Source organism: Rhinoraja longicauda, chromosome 13, assembly GCF_053455715.1.
Source record: "Rhinoraja longicauda isolate Sanriku21f chromosome 13, sRhiLon1.1, whole genome shotgun sequence".
Taxonomy (NCBI): Eukaryota; Metazoa; Chordata; class Chondrichthyes; order Rajiformes; family Arhynchobatidae; genus Rhinoraja; species Rhinoraja longicauda.
Window position 1 is genome coordinate 40,300,722 of NC_135965.1, and position 24,520 is coordinate 40,325,241.

Genomic DNA, 24,520 nt, shown 5'->3' on the forward strand with positions numbered 1-24,520 from the left:
GTAAGTTAATTGGTCTCTGTAAATTGCCCCAATTTTGTGTAGGGAGTGGATGAAAAAAATGTGATAGTATAAAACTAAGGCAGCATGGTGGTGCAGCAGTAGAGTTGCTGCCTTACAGCGCCAGAGAACCAGGTTCGATCCTGACCATGGGAGCTGTCTGTATGCAGTTTGTACGTTCTCACCGTGACCTGCGTGGGTCTTCTCCAGGATCTCCAATTTCATCCCACACTCCAAAGATGTACACGTTTGTTGATTAATTAGCTTGGTATAATTGCAAATTGTCCCAAGTGTGCCAGGAAGCGAGCGGGCAAGATCATCTCTGACGCCTCTCACCCTGGCCACAAACTCTTTGAAGCACTTCCCTCTGGAAGGCGACTCTGGACTGTCAAAGCTGCCACAGCCAGACATAAAAACAGCTTTTTTTCCGCGAGTAGTAGCTCTGCTCAATAACCAAAAGTCTGTAGTCTCTTTTTGCACTGGCTTATTTCACTCACATGTTTAAACTGTAATGTTGGATTCTTAATGTTTTAATGTTTTATGCTTTATTCTTAATTGTTTACTGTATGTTCGTGTTGTTACTTGCGAGCGGAGCACCAAGGCATATTCCTTGTATGTGTACATACTTGGCCAATAAACTAATTCGTTCATTCATTCATTGCCCCTGGTGTGTATAGGATAGTGTAAGTGTGCGGAGATAGTTGGTTGGCGCGAACTCATGGGCCGAAAGGCCTGTTTCCGCACTTTATCTCTGAACTAAACCAAAGTCAGTCTTTTTTCGGTAATTAATTATTAGCAGTTTTGCTTATATACCAACAATGGATTACTTCCTATTCCACTTTCCACCATCTGTGGCCTTACACTCAGCTACAAACCCTGTTCTCCACGATTCACTTTCTCCAACCTCTGTAATAATTTCACTGTCAGAGTAGCAACACAAGATGAAACGATCTTTTCCTGCCCAAAGCCAGTTTAGTTGTTGCTAAATTGGCTACAAGAACTAACGCACATGTTTTTTTTGTCTGAAGTTTGGATACAAATCTGTTATTCCTTTCTAAACTGAAACGTTAAACGTAAATCTGCTTCTCATGTAGAATGATAAATGATGCAGAATGCCTCAGTAACCATTGCTAACAGGTAATGTAATTTGAGCACCACTGTTTGAATAAACTGGCCTCCAGCAAACTAAACACTTTCCATATCTGTGTTGAAAGAAGTCGGTTAGTGTTGGTGATTTGTGGATCTGTCAGGAAAGCAACAGAAAAAACTAACATTTTTCTTGCTCACTATCATTCATATTCACAGGAACGCTTTAGTTTAGTTTGGAGATATGGCATGGAAATAGGCTCTTTGGCCCATCGAGTCAACACCGACCATTGATCACCCATTCACACTAGTTTAGTTTAGAGATACAGCATGGAAACAGGCCCTTCGGCCCACCAAGTCCGCACTGACCAGCGATCCGTGTATACTGATTTAGAAATCAGTTTACTTTTCACAATACTAGAAGTGAATGGCGGATAAGGAGGCCATTCAGCCCAGTGTGTCCATGCCAGCCAATATTGCACTGCTTTTGTTAATTCCATTATCTGCTCTTGTTTCAGTCTTATAGGTTATGATTCTTTAAAGGTTCTTTCTAAATGCAGCAAATGTCCTTGCTTTTAACATCCTTTTGGGCAGTGAAACACTGAGGGGAAAAGAAAGCAAAACCATTATTTTTTTGGAGGGGAGAAAAAAAATCTCGTCTCCCTTCTAATCCTTCCACCAATTAATATAAATCCATGCCTCCTGGATATTAAGCTCAGTGCTTAGTAAAACAAGCCCTGCCTGTTCACCTTATCTCGGCCTCTGATAATTTTATACACCCCAATTAAATGTATTTTTAACTGTTAACCATCTAGTGCAAATAATTTATTCCAAAATTGTTTGATAAGCTGATACCAAGTTAATGGATTGCAATATATTTATCATAGCCGATATATTTATCATTTCCTTTCATGTCAAAAAAATAAAAAATTGTGTTTGCATTTAATTACGCCACAAATCATGATTATTTTATAGATCTATTATGTGCCTAGTGAGACAATAAAGCAGTGTAAATTCCAGACTCCAGTTAACATCTTGAACTTACATTGGTGAAATGTGAAGTCTGCGTTTTGATTTTCTTTTGTGATCATTCCGGCTTAAGTTAGAAACCTGTTGCTCTAATGCACGAGCATCTACTGGTACTGAGTGAACTGCTCCACAGACCTTGATTTAAAATCTCCATGTTGGTAATATTCAAACAGTTCCTCTCATGTGTTGGTATCTTTGGAGCCTCCAGTAGTTTCAACTTCCATTGAAGGAGACAGAAAATTCAAATGCTCACAACGAATGCATGCATTTTAAGGGCTGGCTTATTGTTGAGTTCTGAGAAGGAGGCCATTTGGCCTATCCAGCCTGTGCTTGGTCCCAGACCAATCTTATTTCCTCACTTATTCCTCGATAGTCTGTATTGAATCGCAGGCCCATTAGCTGCTCCCCAATTCTCCTTCCACCCACTTGCACTCGGGGTAATTTATAGCAGCCAAATTAATCTAGTAGCACGTTTTTGGGATTCGTGAGGAAACCCAAGCACGCAGAGGGAACAAGTTAGCGAGAAGTGAACAGTTCCCCAATAATGGCCCACTGAGTTACTCCAGCACTTTGTGTCTATCGTTGTCCTACTTTAACTTTGGTTCCTACTGCCAATTGTTGTATGGGGGACTTATTTTGTGTAGCGCAGGAAGTCCCTGGAGAACACGTGGAGATTGCATGTTGAGTTACCTGCTACTGTGCTTGCATGTGATTAAAGAAAAGTCAAGAACCCAACTATAGCCCGGTTATTACCCACAGCCAAGAGTGACTGGAGTAAATTAACACCAAAAACTCAGGGTTACATTAGTGTTAGATCTGTCACAAATTCTGGACCAAAACTGCTTTGTTGTCAGCAGAAATGGCGATCTATTGGCATTTCAGACATCAAACGCTGAGGACAACATTTCAAAGCCAACGTGAAACTCACTTGTGCACGGCATGGATAAGGGATCGCTTCCAGCTCTGAAGTAACCCTCTTCACAGACGCAGTAGGCGGAAGCTTCCTGAGTGGAAAAGCTGTGTGGTGGACACTTTGTGCAGCTTGGATCAGTCGACAAGGCCTTGTAATATCCAATTACACAAGCTGGAAGAAAGAATGGAAGATTGACCGTGTTACTTGGAGAATTTGTGTGCAGCCTCCTCCTCCAGTGACATTTTTTTGAAGTTCCCACAGTGGGATAACACTTGACTTTTAATGGAAGAGAAATGGAGTGTTAATGTAAATAACCAGAGGAGTGAGGAGTTGGAATTCAAAACATTTACACGCCATCAGTTTCTGTGTCTCAGGTTTAAAAGTTCTGCAGCTCTGTATGTCATCACTCTTTTCGTCACTCGAAACAAAAAAGAGTTAAAACACATGTCACACGGAGATTATAAACTCATTCTTTTTGGTTGCTTATCTTCCGTGATGGTTCGAAAATTATCACGAGTTTTAATAGGGTAGGATAAACCTCTTCTGATGATACACATATAGATTAACCGAAGCTATCAATTCACCTAAGCCTGCTTTCAAATCCCTAAGTGAGATGCCCGAGATTTATGGAACCACCATTGTCGTACGAGGTTGAAAGATGCTTTCGATTGCCGTTCGGCAGCTTCAGGATACCCCGTTGACTAAAATTATCAAGACCGCGTCAAAGGATAATGTACAAGGGTCAAAGCCGTCCCTCAACGTCAAACCACGCAATCGCCAAACCAAACAAAATAGCTCAAGTGCGCAAAAGAGAAAACCTGTCAGATTAAGCAAGTGGAAAGTGTGAAGCACACTGTCCTGTTAACATAGAGCATTCCAGGCACTGATTTTAACAGCTGTGTGGCAACACCAAAGGCACAGTTGCTCATGCATTCCTCATCATTCATCTGGTTAGTTCCCAAGAAAATAACGCAGCAAAGTAACTTGATACGATGAGATCTCATGTGTAACTTCTTCTCTGATTATATCCCGTTGCCAGACTACATCGACAAGCTCCAGCCAATCTTGTGTAGGAAGGAACTGCAGATGCTGCATTCAACCGAAGGTAAGACACAAAAATGCTGGGGTAACTCAGTGGGACAGGCAGCATCTCTGGAGAGAAGGAATGGGTGACGTTTCGGGTCTGAAAAAGGACCTCGAGCCGAAACGTCGTTGATTCCTTCTCTCCAGAGATGCTGCGTGTCCCGCTGAGTCCCACCAATCTTAATGGTTTCTGTCCACAAATGAAGGTCTGATTGATGAGCAAGTTTACACCAAGCACACAAATGATTGCTTTATAGACAATAGACAATAGACAATAGACAATAGGTGCAGGAGTAGGCCATTCAGCCCTTCGAGCCAGCACCGCCATTCAATGCGATCATGGCTGATCACTCTCAATCAGTACCCCGTTCCTGCCTTCTCCCCATACCCCCTCACTCCGCTATCCTTAAGAGCTCTATCCAGCTCTCTCTTGAAAGCATCCAACGAACTGGCCTCCACTGCCTTCTGAGGCAGAGAATTCCACACCTTCACCACCCTCTGACTGAAAAAGTTCTTCCTCATCTCCGTTCTAAATGGCCTACCCCTTATTCTCAAACTGTGGCCCCTTGTTCTGGACTCCCCCAACATTGGGAACATGTTATCTGCCTCTAATGTGTCCAATCCCCTAATTATCTTATATGTTTCAATAAGATCCCCCCTCATCCTTCTAAATTCCAGTGTATACAAGCCCAATCGCTCCAGCCTTTCAACATACGACAGTCTCGCCATTCCGGGAATTAACCTAGTGAACCTACGCTGCACGCCCTCCATAGCAAGAATATCCTTCCTCAAATTTGGAGACCAAAACTGCACACAGTACTCCAGGTGCGGTCTCACCAGGGCCCGGTACAACTGTAGAAGGACCTCTTTGCTCCTATACTCAACTCCTCTTGTTACGAAGGCCAACATTCCATTGGCTTTCTTCACTGCCTGCTGAACCTGCATGCTTCCTTTCATTGACTGATGCACTAGGACACCCAGATCTCGTTGAACTCCCCCTCCTCCTAACTTGACACCATTCAGATAATAATCTGCCTTTCTATTCTTACTTCCAAAGTGAATAACCTCACACTTACCTACATTAAACTGCATCTGCCATGTATCCGCCCACTCACACAACCTGTCCAAGTCACCCTGCAGCCTTATTGCATCTTCCTCACAATTCACACTACCCCCCAACTTAGTATCATCTGCAAATTTGCTAATGGTACTTTTAATCCCTTCGTCTAAGTCATTAATGTATATCGTAAATAGCTGGGGTCCCAGCACCGAACCTTGCGGTACCCCACTGGTCACTGCCTGCCATTCCGAAAGGGACCCATTTATCCCCACTCTTTGCTTTCTGTCTGTCAACCAATTTTCTATCCATGTCAGTACCCTACCCCCAATACCATGTGCCCTAATTTTGCCCACTAATCTCCTATGTGGGACCTTGTCGAAGGCTTTCTGAAAGTCGAGGTACACCACATCCACTGACTCTCCCTTGTCAATTTTCCTAGTTACATCCTCAAAAAATTCCAGTAGATTTGTCAAGCATGATTTCCCCTTCGTAAATCCATGCTGACTCGGAATGATCCCGTTACTGCTATCCAAATGCTCAGCAATTTCGTCTTTTATAATTGACTCCAGCATCTTCCCCACCACTGATGTCAGACTAACTGGTCTATAATTACCCGTTTTCTCTCTCCCTCCTTTCTTAAAAAGTGGGATAACATTTGCTATCCTCCAATCCACAGGAACTGATCCTGAATCTATAGAACATTGAAAAATGATCTCCAATGCTTCCACTATTTCTAGAGCCACCTCCTTAAGTACTCTGGGATGCAGACCATCAGGCCCTGGGGATTTATCAGCCTTCAGTCCCATCAGTCTACCCAAAACCATTTCCTGCCTAATGTGGATTTCCTTCTGATCCAAAGCCTTCCAATTCTACTTGGAGCACTTCTTTTTATCACTGGAAAAGAGCAATAATACTGCAGATGTTGGGATTTGTAGAAAGAGAAAATGCTGGGAATGTGCAGCAGATCCATCTGGATCTGTGAACTATGAGTGTTGAGGCTCAGTTCCTGCCTCAGACCAGTATTGTGCACGGTGGCACAGTGGGAGAGCTGCTGCCTCACAACACCAGACACCTGGGTTCGATCCTGAATACGGGTGCTGCCTGTACGGAGTTTGTACGTTCTCCCTGTGACCGCGTGGGTTTTCTTTGGGCGCTCCGGTTTCCTGCAACACTCCAAAGACGTGCAAGTTTGCAGGTTAGATGGCTTCGGTAAAATTGTAAATTGTCTCTGGTGTGCAGGGCAGTGCTGGTCGGCGGGGTCTTGGTGGGGTGAAGAGCCAGTTTACGCTCTGTATCTCTAAAGTCTAAAGACTGAACAAGTGACAAGTGTTCACAAGTATTGACTCAAACTGCAGAGTATTTTCCCCGATGATAGACACAAAATGCTGGAGTAACTTAGCGGGACAGGCAGCATCTCTGGATGGAAGGAATGGGTGACGTTTCGGGTCGAGACCCTTCTTCAAACTTAGAGTCAGGAGCCTTTCAACTTTAAATATCGATACATTGAGGGTCCATGTACAGTGGGGACACTCCTCAAACCAAGAAAGGAATCTCACCCCAATGGGCCACATAGGTGGCAAAGGGGGTTGGATTAAAGACAGATAAAAACCCGATTGAGTATGATACTATCTCCTGAGATGCTGCCTGACCTGCTGAGTTACTCCAGCATTTTGTGAATAAATATCTTCGATTTGTACCAGCATCTGCAGTTATTTTCTTATACTTATGATACTATTGAAGGTACAGACACTGAGAATGTATGAAGAGTTTCTGCATGTTTTTTTTGTGTTGTACATTTTTTTCTTCTACATAGGTTTCTTTTTTTGAATATTAACTTTAAATACAGGTAAAGCTCTGAAATCAAAGAGAAGAAACATGCTCCAAACCAGCACGTTTCGTTGGGCAACATCAGTTTAATTTACATTTCAAGGTGAAGGGGAAAGTCACTTCAGTAGAAGCTGGCAGTGAGATATGGAGACGAGGCGAATTCAAAGCACCTAGATACTTCATACACTGGCAATATTAGAAATAAAACATAATAGCCATTTATTCCTGCTTGTGCCATTATTTCATCCATCTTCTGAATGCCCTGTGCATTCTAATAAAAAGGCCTCAATCTTGTCTTTTTTCCATGGACTGATTTTACTAGAACATGTTACATTTGCATGCAAGGTCTCCTCAATGACAGATTCCATTTCTCATTACTCATTTTATTCCCTTGCGCTATCACTCTGTCCTTTCTTTTAACTTTCTACGTTTCCTTTCACCATAACCCACTCTCTCTCTCTCTCTCTCTCTCTCTCGCCCCAACTATTTAGTTTAAAGCCTTATCTAGAGCCCTAATTAATCAGTGCAATAAGACGTTGGCCCGAGGCCCAAAGCATGCAAAGGCACTAAGTGCCTGGAATAACTCAGCGGGTCAGGCAGCATCTCTGGAGAACATGGATAGGCAACGCTTCGGGTCGGGACCATTCTTCAGACCGAAACATCGCCAATCCAAGTTCTCCAAGCGATCCAAAAATGGGTGGGGTAATGGGGTTTGATTCAGATTCAGATTCAGGCAACTGAATCATCCTCCCACACATCCTACCATCCTACCACACTAAACGTTATTCCCTTATTATGTACTTATGCACTGTAAATGACTCGATTGTAATCATGTACGGTGTTTCTGCTAACAGGTTAGCACGCAACAAAAAGCTTTTCACTGTACCTCAGTACACGTGATAATAAACCAAACTGAAACTGACTCAGAAATCAATACATAGGAACGTGGGAATTGTTCCATTCACTTGCATAGGAACGTGGGAATTGCAAGGATTCACTTGCTTTGAGCACACATGGAACTGCAGATGCTGGTAAACAAAAAAAGACACTAGGTACTGGAGTAACTCAGTGGATCATACTGCAACTCTGGAGGACATGGATGGGCGACAGTTTGGGTCAGGACCCTTCTTCAAACAGGGTCACCTATCCATGTCTTCCAGAGATGCTGTCTGACCCGCTGACTTCCAGCAGGACTCTGTGAATTTTTTGGTAAACCAGCATGTCCGTGTCTCCATTACCGGTAACAATGTCTCGGAGGCAGAAGGGAATTCGTGTCTTTCTTCGGTTTCAGAGATTTCATAACCTGTCTGTGCTTTTTCTTTTGCAGAGTAACAAGTTGTGTATTAATTTTACTTTGTTTTTCGTCAGACGACAATTGCAAATGGTAAACCAACTAATAAACAATGCTGCAGTCTCCTATTGCACCATCGTATAGGCTGGTGAAGAAGGCGTTTGGTATGCTTGCCTTCATAAATCAGAGCATCGAGTATAGAAGTTGGGATGTAATGTTGAAATTGTACAGGGCATTGGTGAGGCCAAATCTGGAGTATGGTGTGCAGTTCTGGTCGCCAAATTATAGGAAGGATGTCGACAAAATGGAGAGGGTACAGAGGAGATTTACTAGAATGTTGCCTGGGTTTCAGCACTTAGGCTACAGAGAGAGGTTGAACAGGTTGGGTCTTTATTCTTTGGAGCGTAGAAGGTTGAGGGGGGACTTGATAGAGGTTTTTAAAATTTTGAGAGGGACGGACAGAGTTGACGTGGGTAGGCTTTTCCCTTTGAGAGTGGGGAAGATTCCAACAAGGGGACATAGCTTCAGAATTGAGGGACAAAGGTTTAGGGGTAACATGAGGGGGAATTTCTTTACTCAGAGGGTTGTGGCTGTATGGAATGGACTTCCGGTGGAAGTGGTGGAGGCTGGCTCGATTTTATTATTTAAGAGTAAATTGGATAGGTATATGGATAGGAGGGGATTGGAGGGTTATGGTCTGAGTGCAGGTAGATGAGACTAGGTCAGGGAGAATGGTCGGCGTGGACTGGTAGGGCCGGACAGGCCTGTTTCCATGCTGTAGTTGTTATATGTTATATGTTATATGTTAATATAACCAACTCCTGGTCCAGTCGGTAAACTCCGTTCCACGCCTCCAGGTGCATCAAGTCGGGAAGACTTGTGTCAAGAGGATGTAACAAGGAAATAGCTAGAACACCATTGTACTCACTGTGTTGCTACTGTCTGTGTCACTACACATATCGTGGTAAGATCTAAAAAGCTTCAGGGCAGGAGAGATTCAGGAAGCATCAAGGCATCCAAAAGAATGAGGAAGCCTCGTTTCTGACATTGTGCTGGGCTCTTGCAGGAATTGTGGCTGAGGTTTGGTGCAAGACTGTCAAACTAGCCAGGACTTATGGACATTACACCAGTGCACTCACTATACTGCGTGAAAATGGTTGTTACCAAAAAGCCCAGTCTGTGCTTGGTCCCGACACCTCCTCCCTCGACTCTGTCCGGTGACCCCGACGGTCCTATCAGGTGAGGAAGAGGTTCACTCGCACCTCCTCCAACCTCATCTACTGTATCCGCTGTTCCAGGTGTGGACTCCTGTATATCGGCGAGGCCAAGCGCAGACTGGGCGATCGTTTCGCTCAACACCTATGCTCAGTCTGCCTTGGCCTACGTGATCTCCCGGTTGCCAAACACTTTAACTCCCCTTTCCATTCCGATACTGACCTTTCTAGTCCTGGGCCTCCTCTAATTGTCAGAGGGAGGCCAAACACAAATTGGAGGAACAGTACCTCATATTTTGCTTGGGCTGCTCACACCCCAGCGGTATAAATATTGACTTCTCTAACTTCGAGTAATCCTTCAAGGGACTCTCTCCATCCCTCCCCCACCCTAATCATCACACTAGTTTCATTGAACTTCACTGTCTGTATAACTCGTTGTCATCTAGCCCACAGCCAACAATGGACCATTATGGGCTCCACTTTTCCTTCATCACCATTACTTTTTGCATATCTTGCATTCATTTGTTCTATATCTCTCTATATCACCGTCTATATCTCTTGTTTCCCTTTCCCTTTCCCCTGACCCTGAAGAAGGGTCTCCACTAGAAACATCACCTCTTCTGTTTTTGTAGCGATGCTGCCTGACCCGCTGAGTTACGCCAGCTTTTTGTGTCTACCTTCTCACAAATGTAATCCTGGCCATTAGTGGAACATCTGTTGGAGACTCTCCTCACCTTCAGTCAGGAAGCATAAAATACTGAAATATTGTTTAAACCTGTCTCCTTCCTGCTTTGGCACCTTTACACAACAAAACCTAACATAAATTCAACCGGTAATATTGTTTCATAAAATACTACCCATTAACAATGTTGTGCAATAATAAATCACTTGCCTGGAACCACACTGATCTCACACTTGTGACAAGAGAATCATTGACTTGTCTCCTGAAACAATGAAAAGTGTGATAATTGAAGGAAGCACAGATCCATATCTTAAAGAGCTGACAGGGTCTGCTTGGGATTATCTCTCATCTTTTAAGCTTTACTGATCCTTAAAAAGCCACTTAACTCCCAAATTCAAAAAGCAGCTGCGATGGATCCAAGTAACGTAGCTGGATTATTAAAATAGGAATAATTATTATTCAACGATCCAGTTAGCACTGCTATCAGTCTATGGCCATAAATGCTTAAAAAACCCCGTGGGATTCATTACTGGAGTGCAGAAAGTGACATCCACACATTTACACAGCTACATTAACAGAACAGTGATGAGTCGACCCGAAATGTCACCTTTTCCCTTTTCTCCAGAGATGCTGTCTGACCCGCTGAGTTTCTCCAGCTTTTTGTGTCTGTCTTGAGATTGAAGGATGTATAGGAAGGAACTGCAGATGCTGGTTTAAACCAAAGGTGGACACAAAAAGCTGGAGTAACTCAGCGGGTTAGACAGCATCTCTGGAATAGGTGACGTTTCGGGTCTGGTCGGGTCTGAAGAAGGGTCTCGACCCGAAACGTCATCTATCCCTTTTCTCCAGAGATGCTGCCTGACCCGCTGAGTTACTCCAGCTTTTTTGTGTCTATCTTCAAATTGAAGGATCCCATCTTCAAATGTGAGCGGGTAAATAGTAAAGGACTGATGATATAGCAAATAATAATGGTCTTTTCGAACCACAGTATTTTGACACCAAGGTTAAGACTGCTTCCATCCTCCATCCCCAATTACAATTAAACACAAGATGGCACGAAGTTGCTCACTATGACTATATATTACACTCAGGAGACTCAGTGCTGATTGTTAGGCTTTTGTTAACTTTCTGAATGAAATGGCCAATCACGAGACAATTAATTAACTTTAAACAAAAACAGCAGGAAACATTCAATTTAGATCTTAAATCAACGTGCTCACTTTATTTATATTCATTTTATATTTGATGTTGGAAGTTGGAATTAATCATAGTGAGACTCACATGTCACCACTGTAATCATTTATAAAAAGCCAAATTTTGCCCACAATTTCCATCAACAGGCAAGATTTTAACTACGTGTAGACAGCAAAGTATGCGGGCATTTATCAAGTGTGTTCAAATTAGGTAAGGCAGACGAGTGTGTGTTCTTCTGTGGAGAAACCTACAGCAACTTACAAGAAGAGAGGCCACCCCCAGAAAATCAACAAACCCAAACTCATAAAACAATTTTAACAAACTCAATCTTCTTGAAACCCCATGTGTTTTATGGCTAATCTAAAAGTGAACGATAGGCCGTGGTGTTAAGCAAAAGCAAACGCCTGCCACCTGCAGAATCAGGTCGTGGGATTTTATAAAATAAAGTGTTATTCTCATTTTTAACTGGATTTGTTACCTCGTCTTTCAGCTCAAACCTCAAAACCATGGCTGGAGTGCAGTTATTGAAAGAAGAGATTTCAGATAATTCTGAACAGCTGCAAATCAGGAATGTTTTCTCTACTATATAGTTACCTCAGTCTAATTTCGGATTGAACATTAATTTAATCCAACGTCCTTTGCAAATTTTGATTGGTATAATTAGTTGACGTTAAATTAAACTAATTCTTGAAAATATCTTTGAAACAAAAATGCTGGCTGCAAATGTGCATTCAGCGGAAGATGCAATAAAACTAATTCTTGTCAAACATTTCCTGAAAAATATCCTGAGTGCAAATATGCATTCAGTTGAGGAAGCAATGAAGAGATGCTCCACATAAACTGGGGTGACAATATTAAATTACAAGAAATGTTTCCTTCATATATTAATAAAATGCCTCCCATTTTAAATCAAACACTTCAGTACCAGTAGACACATAAAGTTTTTAGTTGAACAATTTAGTTTCTGTGGATAAGATTTATAACCATTAGGTGAAGGACATTTGCATTGAGAAAGTCAATATTAAGCACTCCTTGTTAAGTACAGTAACTCACCTAATCTACCCAACAGTGCGCTTTATACGTAACCTCATATAACCACCACACTCTGCATTGTGTGAGGTGTAAATGGCATCCTTGTATTAATTTTGTGAGAAGTGTAATATAGCAGATGTGAGAAGAGAAAAAAGTGAGAAGAGTAACATAGTACCAACATATGCTGAACATATCAGGTTATTTGTTGAAGATAGACACAAAATGCTGGAGTAACTCAGCGGGTCAGGCAGCATCTCTGGAGAAAAGGAATAGGTGAAGTTTTGGGTCGTGACCCTTCGTCAGTGCACAGTCTGAAGAAGGCTCTCAACCCAAAACGTTACCTATTCCTTTTCTCCAGGGATGCTGCCTGACCCGCTGAGTTACTCCAGCTTTTTTGTGTCTATCATCAGTGCAAACCAGCATCTGCAGCTCCTTCCTACACAGATTATTTGGTGGTGCTGTTCAGTTTATTATTGTCATTATACAGCGAAAAGCTTTTGTTGCGTGCTATCCAGTCAAAGGAAAAAACAGTATATGATTACAATCAAGTCGTCCACAGTGTGCAAGATAAAGGGTAAAGCTTTTAGTACAAGATAAAGACCGATTAAAGATAGTGGCACAAACCAATCGCCCTCTTGAGATCTGATATACTCACTTCACACAGAGGAAAGCTTCCGCCCGTTTCTAAAGGTGAAAATGAATGAACGCCATTCTTCAGAGTGTCGTTTTAACAAATTCTTTACTTTCAGAATTGCAAAAAGATGTAGCTGAACAGGTTAAGTACTTTTAGGTTCCTGTTGTAAGTAATTCGTAACTGATAGCTGAAGTGCTTTGATTTTTCACCTGAGGGTTAAATAAGTATATATTTTTTTTGGCAGGTTTACATAGTTCTCTGAATAAAGCTATTCCCTGGGAATGGGCCCTTGGCCAATATCGCCAGCAGGTAAATTCCAATTCTATGATAATCTTTTGATTCATACAATGCTGACTGAAACAACTCTATCTGATTTTTGAAGAGTCCATTAATCTTCACAGCACACTGCCCCTCATGACATCCAACAGGCTGTTTTGCTGTTTCTCAAACGTATGACTGCCGTCTTTTTCGGTGAGGCTAAAATACCTTGGAAATCTACAACTAAAATTCCTCCGCACTGATATATTATTTCCAGGCAAAGTACATCAAAAATCTGGCTGAATTTTTTAAATGTTCCACTGACTGGTGGTCACGGTGGCGCAGCGGTAGAGCTGCTGCCCTACAGTGAATGCAGCGCCGGAGACCCGGGTTCGATACCGACGACGGGTGCTGTCTGTGCGGAGTTCGTACGTTCTCCCCGTGACCTGCGTGGGTTTTCTCCGAGATATATGGTTTCCTCCCACACTCCAAAGACGTACAGGTTTGTAGGTTAATTGGCTTGGTAAATGTAAAAATTGTCCCGAGTGGGTGTAGGATAGTGTTAATGTGTGGGGATCGTTGGTCGGCGCGGACCCGGTGGGCCGAAAGGCCTGTTTCCGCGCTGTATAACTAAACTAAACTAAGCTGAATCCCAAAAGATGATGTTAAACTCCAATTAAACACGGCCTTCCACCTCCTCTTCAGTTGGCTAATAAGAGGATTATTACCATTCCCAGCTTGTCCCCCAACAATGTTGCTGCCTTATCTTTAAATCCACCTGTGAGATTTACGTAGTAAGAAGGAAATGCAGATGCTGGCATGCCAAAGATACACACAAAATGCTGGAGTAACTCAACGGGTCAAGTGGCATCTCTGGAGAAAATTGCCACAGAAGGCTGTGGAGGCCAAGTCAATTGATATTTTTAAGGCAGAGGTAGATAGATTCTTGATTAGTAAGGGGGTCAAGGGTTATGGGGAGAAGGCAGGAGAATGGAGTTAGGAGGGAGAGATAGATCAGCCATGGCGAAGTAGACTTGATGGGCCGAATGTCTGCTCCTGTCACTTATGACCTTAAAGTGGATAGGTGGCATTTCATAGAAAATAGGTGCAGGAGTAGGCCATTCGGCCCTTCCGGCCAGCACCGCCATTCAATATGATCATGGCTGATCATCCAGCTCAGTAACCTGTACCTGCCTTCTCTCCATACCCCCTGATCCCTTTAGCCATAAGGGCCACATCTAACTCCCTCTTAAATATAGCCAATGAACTGGCCTCAACTACCTTCTGTGGCAGAGAATTCCACAGACTCACCACTCTCTGTGTGAAGAAATGTTTTCTCATCTCGGTCCTAAAAGACTTCCCCCTTATCCTTAAGCTGTGACCCCTGGTTCTGGACTTCCCCAACATCGGAAACAATCTTCCCGCATCTAGCCTCTCCAACCCCTTAAGAAATGTATATGTTTCTATAAGATCCCCCCTCAGTCTTCTAAATTCCAGCGAGTATAAGCCTAGTCTATCCAGTCTTTTTCATATGAAAGTCCTGCTATCCCAGGGATCAATCTGGTGAACCTTCTCTGTACTCCCTCTAAGGCTAGAATGTCTTTCCTCAGATTAGGAGACCAAAACTGTACACTGAAGGACACTGTACACTGGCCTGAAGAAGGGTCCCGACCCGAAATGTTAGGGGGTATGGGGAGAAGGCAGGAACAGGGTTCTGATTGAGAATGTTCAGCCATGATCACGTTGAATGGCGATGCTGGCTCGAAGGGCCAAATGGCCTACTCCTGCACCTATTCTCTATTGTCTATTGTTGCCTATCCATTTTCTCCAGAGATGCTGCCACCTCCAGTTACCCTCCTCTCCCCTGACTCTCAGTCTGAAGAAGGGTCTCGACCCGAAACATCGCCTATTCCTTTTCTCCAAAGATGCTGTCTGACACGTTGAGTTACTCCAGCTTTTTGTGTCCATGCAGCCTGACCTGCTGTTACTCAGCTTTTTTGCGTCTACCCGTGCGTTTCATGTGCCATTATGTACGTACTTCTTTTTGAAATTCTAGATTTCTTATTATGCTGGAATAATCAGAATTTAAATAAAACATTACCTAAGTTTATTTTAACATGAGGAAGCTATTAATCTTCTTTTTAATTCATGTGAATTCTTTATCGACTGACTGATGCATGATTAATTTACTGAAACTATTTTGGCACGGTGTTACTAATGGCGTGATTGTAGTCAAACGCTTTGAAAGGTTAGGAGAGTACAGCTTCAGCATATCAATAACAGGGTCACCTTACCAGCTGAAAAATAAATTAAAAAATTCTTCTGCACAAAAGAGGGAATGATAAAAGAGCCGTGCATTCCACATTTAACTGCACAACGTGATTAATTATGTGGCACACAGAGGAACAGGTTATGTTCAGTCATACTCCTTGAGAATTACTTTATTCACTCAAACAACGTGGATGTCACTGTCAGGTGCAGAATTTACTGCCTAACTTTAGTGCCCATCAGAAAGTTACAGTGCCACAGAATTGCCAGGTGGGGAGTTCCAGAAACGTGGCCCAAATGACACAAAGATATTTAGATGAGCTTAGAGGCGCAGCGCGGAAACCGGCCCTACGGCGCACTGAGTCCACGCCAACCAGCGATCACCCACCCGTACGCTAGTTCACTGACACTAACACTACCATCACTAACACTAACACCATCCTACAGACAAGGGACAATTTACAATCTTCACTGAAGCCAATTAACCTACAAGCCTGTACCGTCTTTGGAGTGTGGTAGGAAACCGGGGCACCCGGGGAAAACCCACACGGCCACGGGGAGAACGTGCAAACTCCGTAAAGACGTATAAGATTTATTAAGGGGTTGGACACGTTAGAGGCAGGAAACATGTTCCCAATGTTGGGGGAGTCCAGAACAAGGGGCCACAGTTTAAGAATAAGGGGTAGGCCATTTAGAACTGAGATGAGGAAAAACTTTTTCAGTCAGAGAGTTGTGAATCTGTGGAATTCTCTGCCTCAGAAGGCAGTGGAGGCCAATTCTCTGAATGCATTCAAGAGAGAGCTAGATAGAGCTCTTAAGGATAGCGGAGTCAGGGGGTATGGGGAGAAGGCAAGAACGGGGTACTGATTGAGAATGATCAGCCATGATCACATTAGGTGGCGGTGCTGGCTCGAAGGGCCGAATGGCCTCCTCCTGCACCTATTGTCTATTGTCTATAAGACGGCACCCATAGTCAGGATCAAACTTGGGTCTCTGGTGTCTAAACAAATGCAGTGTTTTTAGATCTCATTCGGAAACTGCACGTAAAAGAGTTAATTGTGTTGGAATATAAGGGAACTTGTGAATGCTACATTTAAAATTTAGGCTGCTAAGATTCTTTTTTTCAAAGATAAACATTATTCAGAATAAAAATAATAATAATATTAATATAATATATTCCTTTATTCGTCCCACACAGGGGAAATTTACAGTGTTACAACAGCAAAGTGGATAGCAAGAGATCATTCATTATAAATAAAAGATACATAAATTGTCATCAGTTTTCTGTGTGTTCTTAGCTGTTATTGTTGACTTGTCTGCTGGAAGCAGTGCTGGTTATGCAGTCTCACAGCAGTGGGAAGGAAGGACCTCCTATATCTCTCCTTCACGCACTAATAGATACAGCGTTGCCGTCGCAGCTGCGGCTTGCCTGCAGTCCGTCTGTCTTTTGTGTTTTTTGTTGTTTTTGTCTCAATTGTAGTGTTAATATGATGTAGTGTTGTATGTTATGTTTTGGGGGGGGGGGGTGGGAGGTGGGAGGGAACGGGAACTGTAACTGTAACATTCTCTCTCCAGAACGGAGACGCGACCTTTGTTCTGTATCGTGTCTCCGTTCCCGTTGCGGCCTACCACCGGCCATGCACCTGGGACCACCTGGGTCTCTGGTTCGCAGAGCCCGCGGTCCGGACTCACCACCTGCGGCGCTGGCTGCCTGCGAATGCTGCGGGAATGGCTGCGACTCGTCTCCGGAGGCTCCGGCGCGGGCCGCGTGGACGTCGGAAGCCCGCAGGCCCCTGGATGGGGGCCGACATCGGGAGCTCCGGCAGCGGCAGAGGCAACGTGTCCGCCCGCCCCGAATCGCGGGGCTTGGGTCGGCCCGCCACGGACCTTTCACCATCCGGCGCGGCCTGAAATAGGCCGCGGGATTTTTTTTTCACCGCCCAGCGGGGGCTTCAATATCGGGAGCCCCGACCGCCCCGACGTGGCAACTCCAACAGCCTGACCGCGGGACAAGACGGCAGGGAAGAGAAAAAGACATTCTGGCCTTCCATCACAGTGAGGAGGGACTGGAGGAGACTCACTGTGATGGATGTTTCTTTTTGTTTGGTGTTAGTTGTGATTGTATGTGTTATTGCATTTTTATTGATTAATCTTATTGGTCTTATTGTTCAACTGCGGGTAATGTTTCATTTTACTACACATTTATGTGTATGTAACAAATAAACGACTATTGACTATTGACTATTGAAAACCAAAACTGTGCAAAATCTCTTCCCACATTCTCAGTGTCTGTTCATTCAACAGCGTTATATTCATTAGTGTTCACACCTATCTTCACACAAAGCACCTTTCCTTTCATGTGCCCCCTGGGGTGACACCTCTTTCCATTGTTTGAGGGATGTCTCTACTGGGCTCTGTGCCTCAATGTCCAGCAGTGGAAAGACCCTAGACTGTGGTCCTCTCCCAGAGCCTTGGCGTTGGCTGCACCGAGCTTCAGTGGGTCCCTCGGCACATACTCCTGCAGTCTGGAGCGGGCTCGTCGGCAACATACCCTGGTGGGCATCTCGCTCTGCTGGGAGACCATCAAGCCTCGGGCAGACCAAAGAGTGTATTTCACCGAGTTGACGACCTTCTGGGCAGCACTTGAGGAATATGTCACTGAATATGTCCCTGGGAACAGCCTGTAATGCAGGGAGCCCTAATTTACAGAGCTGTGACAAGGACCTCTGTTATGAATCCTGACTTGGACCCTTGCACCATTTTACACACCCTCTTCGCAAACACGATACGATACGAAATGATAGAACCTCATTTATCCCAGGAGGGAAATTGATCTGCCAACAGTCATAAAAACACAAAATACACGAAAAATAAAATTAAAGTGATGAGTGGAAAGGATCGGGGAAGTGCAAAGACTGGGGAGGTGAGTCAGTCTACCTCACGACAGGAGGGGAAGGAGATGTACAGTTTGATAGCCACAGGGAAGAAGGATCTCCTGTGGCGATCTGTAAATCCACACTCTGCGAAGAGGTGGGCAACCAACGTCTCTCTGTCTCAGCCATCCCGAGGGCAGTGTGCATCAGTAGTAAGACAGCTGTGGTGTCTCTGCAGTCAAACACAAGTATCTAAATTGAGCAGCTAGTAAATTGAAACAATAAAACTGGCGCATGGCTCTTTTTTTAAAAATCATGTCTCTTTGGGAAGTCAGTGATGCCAGAACAAATAAAGTATTTTGCTTCTCCATTTACAATGGCCAGTGATACAAGTTTTCCTGTGGATTGAGTTCAGGTTAATTTAATAGGCGGAAGCTTGTTGCCTCACATGTGTGAATGTCGTTAGTAACCAGGAGCTGAAATGTAGACATGACATTGCTGGCAAATTTGACTCTCCATTATCTGTTACCATCTTTAGCTGGAAATCAGAGCACTTGCCAAACATCCCATTTCTCTGCTAACTGTTTACTTAGGACATGGTTCCAAATTTATTTTCCCAAGATCTGTTGGGAAATCACTAGAACTTACTTCCTCTACAATATCCTTATCCACTCCTTCCTGAGTAATATCAGAATATCGTGAAGACAGTTCAGTTTAGAGATAATAGACAATAGACAATAGACAATAGGTGCAGGAGTAGGCCATTCAGCCCTTCGAGCCAGCACCGCCATTCAATGCGATCATGGCTGATCACTCTCAATCAGTACCCCGTTCCTGCCTTCTCCCCATACCCCCTCACTCCGCTATCCTTAAGAGCTCTATCCAGCTCTCTCTTGAAAGCATCCAACGAACTGGCCTCCACTGCCTTCTGAGGCAGAGAATTCCACACCTTCACCACCCTCTGACTGAAAAAGTTCTTCCTCATCTCCATTCTAAATGGCCTACCCCTTATTCTCAAACTGTGGCCCCTTGTTCTGGACTCCCCCAACATTGGGAACATGTTATCTGCCTCTAATGTGTCCAATCCCCTAATTATCTTATATGTTTCAATAAGATCCCCCCTCATCCTTCTAAATTCCAGTGTATACAAGCCCAATCGCTCCAGCCTTTCAACATACGACAGTCCCGCCATTCCGGGAATTAACCTAGTGAACCTACGCTGCACGCCCTCCATAGCAAGAATATCCTTCCTCAAATTTGGAGACCAAAACTGCACACAGTACTCCAGGTGCGGTCTCACCAGGGCCCGGTACAACTGTAGAAGGACCTCTTTGCTCCTATACTCAACTCCTCTTGTTACGAAGGCCAACATTCCATTGGCTTTCTTCACTGCCTGCTGAACCTGCACGCTTCCTTTCATTGACTGATGCACTAGGACACCCAGATCTCGTTGAACTCCCCCTCCTCCTAACTTGACACCATTCAGATAATAATCTGCCTTTCTATTCTTACTTCCAAAGTGAATAACCTCACACTTACCTACATTAAACTGCATCTGCCATGTATCCGCCCACTCACACAACCTGTCCAAGTCACCCTGCAGCCTTATTGCATCTTCCTCACAATTCACACTACCCCCCAACTTAGTATCATCTGCAAATTTGCTAATGGTACTTTTAATCCCTTCGTCTAAGTCATTAATGTATATCGTAAATAGCTGGGGTCCCAGCACCGAACCTTGCGGTACCCCACTGGTCACTGCCTGCCATTCCGAAAGGGACCCATTTATCCCCACTCTTTGCTTTCTGTCTGTCAACCAATTTTCTATCCATGTCAGTACCCTACCCCCAATACCATGTGCCCTAATTTTGCCCACTAATCTCCTATGTGGGACCTTGTCGAAGGCTTTCTGAAAGTCGAGGTACACCACATCCACTGACTCTCCCTTGTCAATTTTCCTAGTTACATCCTCAAAAAATTCCAGTAGATTTGTCAAGCATGATTTCCCCTTCGTAAATCCATGCTGACTCGGAATGATCCCGTTACTGCTATCCAAATGCTCAGCAATTTCGTCTTTTATAATTGACTCCAGCATCTTCCCCACCACTGATGTCAGACTAACTGGTCTATAATTACCCGTTTTCTCTCTCCCTCCTTTCTTAAAAAGTGGGATAACATTTGCTATCCTCCAATCCACAGGAACTGATCCTGAATCTATAGAACATTGAAAAATGATCTCCAATGCTTCCACTATTTCTAGAGCCACCTCCTTAAGTACTCTGGGATGCAGACCATCAGGCCCTGGGGATTTATCAGCCTTCAGTCCCATCAGTCTACCCAAAACCATTTCCTGCCTAATGTGGATTTCCTTCAGTTCCTCCATCACCCTAGGTACAGTGCCCTTTGGCCCACCGCGTCCGTGCTGATCAGTGATCCCCGCACACTTACACTATTCTACACACACCAGGGACAATTTAAATGATACTACAATTATACACTGTGATGTCTTGAGAGGTCGGGAGCTTTTCTCTTGAAGGTTGGGAGGTGTGGGTGCCGGAAATGAAGACAGGAAAGTTCTTGTTTTCAAACGTAAATTCCATATATTTAGTCTTTTCCAAAAACAGGTAAACTTAATTGTTTGCAGACAAGTACACAAAACCAAAACAGGTAGTTAAATCAAAACTGTAGCTTGCTGCCTTCTTACAAGATATAACTCAAACACTGCTTCTCTCCCTGTCTGCTCCAGTCGTTGTCTCTCTTTTTAAATACACTGCTTCTCTTCCCTTTTAGCTCTCTCACTGAGGCAATCAGCTCATCTGGTTCAGCTGGGCAGCAATCAGTGTCAGCAGCAATCAGTGTCAGCAGCAATCAGTGTCAGCAGCAATCAGTCAGCAGCAATCAGTCAGCAGCAATCAGTGTCAGCAGCAATCAGTGTCAGCAGGGCAGGGTAGTCTTTTGCTGGCAGCCATGATGGTTTGTAGTCCTTGTTGCATCCACCGGGAGGAAATGTATCTCCCCTCTATGACACTACCTCTCATGATATCACAACACCAATTAACCTACAAACATGTATGTCTTTGGAGTGTGGGAGGAAACCGGGGCACTGGTTTCCGGAGAAAACCCACACAGGTCACGGAGAGAACATACAAACTCCGGACAGACAGCACCCGTAGTCAGGATCGAACCCGGGTCTCTGGTGCTGTAAGACAGCAACTCTACCGCTGCACCACCACGACACCTGTAGTTTGCTTAAAAAGTGACGACTTGAATTTGTTTTTCGAAATGTTTAGGCAATTTAAGTGTAGGAGAAACAGCAGCCAAGTTCTGCATGGTAAAATGCCACCGTGGGAATAAGTGACCAAACTGCAGTCCATATCTCCCTGTGTAAATGTCAGGAAGTAGAGATCTCCCCGAGCAACCGTGCAAGAATGAGGAAGTTCAGGACGTGCCGAGACGTTGATTGGCAAGTTTCCAATTGTGTAACAATGAGGTTTGGCCCTGGCATTGGTTCAGTGAACTTAATCATTTCAATGGAGAGCAAGTGATTTATCTTCAACGTGCCGGCCAATATTTATCCTCCGCTCCACAACAAAATGCAAATTATCTGGTCGTTATTACTTTGCTGCTTGGCGGACATTGCTGCACCTCCTTCCCTGCATTACAACTGTGAATGGACGTCATTGTCCCTAGTGCTTAGGCATGTCCTTAAAGAGACGTGAGATGCTCTACAGCCATCAAGCTATTAAACACTACAACCTCCAAATAACGTGTAGGAAGGAACTGCAGATGCTGCTTTAAACCAAGGATAGACACAAAAAGCTGGACTAACTCAGAGCGTCAGACAGCATCTCTGGACAAAAGGAATAGGTGATGTTTTGGGTCAAGACCCTTCTTCAAACTGAGAGTTAGGGGCTCTCAAATAAGCTCTGAATTACATAGACTTGGCAGCACTGTTTTGAACTACACTCTAAAGATGCACAGGTTTGTTGGTTAATTAACTTTAGTAAAAAATTGTAAAATTGTCCCTCGTGTGTAAAATAGCACTCGTTTACGGGGTGATCGCTGGTCGGCATGGATCCGGTGGGCCGAAGGGCCTGTTGCCGTGCTGTATCTCTCAAGTCTAAAGAGTTGAACACAACGATCAACCCAGTGATAGATGGGACAGGCCTGTCCATTCTAGTAGTTGCAGGAAGATTTATGTTATCTGGTTGATGCAAATAGCAATGTGTATTAAGGAGCAATCTACCATATTGAAAGCTAATTATGGCACCAACATTTTTTTTCCCCTTTGCTTTTTGATAGCAGTTTTAGTGCAGAATTAAAATGATAAAACTATTAACCCTAACAACCACAGTAATGAAGCTCCCAAAGAATGGATCGACTGGGCTTATATTCACTGGAATTTAGAAGGATGAGAGGGGATCTTATAGAAACATATTAAGGGATTGGACAGGCTAGATGCTGGAAAAATGTTCCCCATGTTGGGGGAGTCCAGAACCAGGGATCATAGTTTAAGAAACTATGGGGGTAGGCAGTTTTGGACTGAGATGAAGAAAAACTTTTTCACCCAGAGAGTTGTGAATCTGTGGAATTCTCTGCCACAAAAGGCAGTGGAGGCCAATTCACTGGATGTATTCAAGAGAGAGTTGGATATAGCTCTTAGGGCTAAGGGAATCAAGGGATAAGGGGAGAAAGCAGGAACAGGGTACTGATTCTGGATGATCAGCCATGATCATATTGAATGGTGGTGCTGGCTCAAAGGGCCGAATGGCCTACTCCTGCACCTATTTTCTATGTTTCTATGTTTCTAATACTGGAACTTTTCTATCACAATAGGTACTGGTTTTACAAGAGTGGTCGGATGTGTTGGAAACAAATCCCTAAAACACTCAGCAGGAAGTTTTAAAAGAGATCGAAGGAGGGAACGGGTCAATTGTCCAGTAACTCCAGGTTATCAAATCAGCTTGGTCTACCCTCATAGTAAGGCATGTTAGGTTCTGCTTTGCATTTCTTATATAACTCAAGACAGTAATTAACTGCGGTAATTGTATGCATCTCTTATGTCTCACATACCACCAATGGTTTAGCCCTAAATTGGGAGTTGGTAATTTAATACGGTATAATTGGGATAAAGTTTCTACTGAAAAATCTTTTGAAGATATTCCAAAAATAAACAAATCTGGACTCAAACAAAATAAAAGACTTTGCAAAACAGGTCAGTAAGAAACCTATTGCATTCCTTTTTTGAATACATAATACCAGGTCGAGCCCAGTGCTCGAATTACATTTGTTCCACTTAAACTTAAACTAAGGCTCACCCATCCAGTTCCATCTCGCCGTCACCCACAAACCCATCCAGGTTAGGCTAGAGATCCAGCATGGGAACAGGCCCTTTGGCCCACCGAGTCCATGCTGTCCAGCGACCACCTGAGTTCTATCCTACAGTACAATTTACAGAAGCCAATTAACCTACAAACCTGCACGGCTTCGAAATGTGGGAGGAAACCGGAGCATCCGGGGAAATCCCACTTGGTCACAGGGAGAAGGTACAAACTCCATACAGACGGCACCCTTCCTCAGGATCGAACCCAGGTCTCTGGCGCTATAAGGCAGTACCTCTGCCACAGAGCCACTGTGCCACCTGGAGATGATTGGCATCTCTGTTTCTTTATAATAGTGATTGGACTTCAAAGCAGCGTAACATACATTGGAACATCCTGGGTTTATAAAAGGTGCTACCTGTAAATAAGTGCATATTTACTGCGCTAAAGAGTTTGTTGAGATGACATCTTTTTGGAAAGTGCCACACGCCAATCTAGGACACACCTTTTTACCCAGAGATTCACTTGTTATTACTGAGACTAACTGTCAGCTTAGACGGAAGCACTTTCAACTCTGCGATTACCTTCTTAAGTGGCATGATTTGGCAATGCATGAGAAAACGATTTTCCCTTCTCATGCTTCTGCGTAAAGCATTGCCGGGGTGAAGTAAGGAAAAGAAATGTGTCAAGGACTGAAGAGCCGAATAAACCAATTTTCCACCCTTCAGAACTCCAGAAAATTCATCTTTTAAATTCTG

The 24,520-nt window shown here is 43.8% G+C and overlaps 1 protein-coding gene across 2 annotated transcripts in view; it reads right to left on the minus strand.

The window, feature by feature from the left end:
* Positions 1–24,520, minus strand: part of LOC144599660 (ephrin type-A receptor 4-A-like) — a 131,475-nt gene that overhangs the window by 70,140 nt on the left and 36,815 nt on the right. For both annotated transcript variants that reach the window (XM_078410826.1, XM_078410825.1), the window contains one exon: positions 3,041–3,196. In XM_078410826.1, coding sequence (XP_078266952.1) covers positions 3,041–3,196 — 156 coding nt within the window. The remainder of the gene's footprint in view (positions 1–3,040; positions 3,197–24,520) is intronic.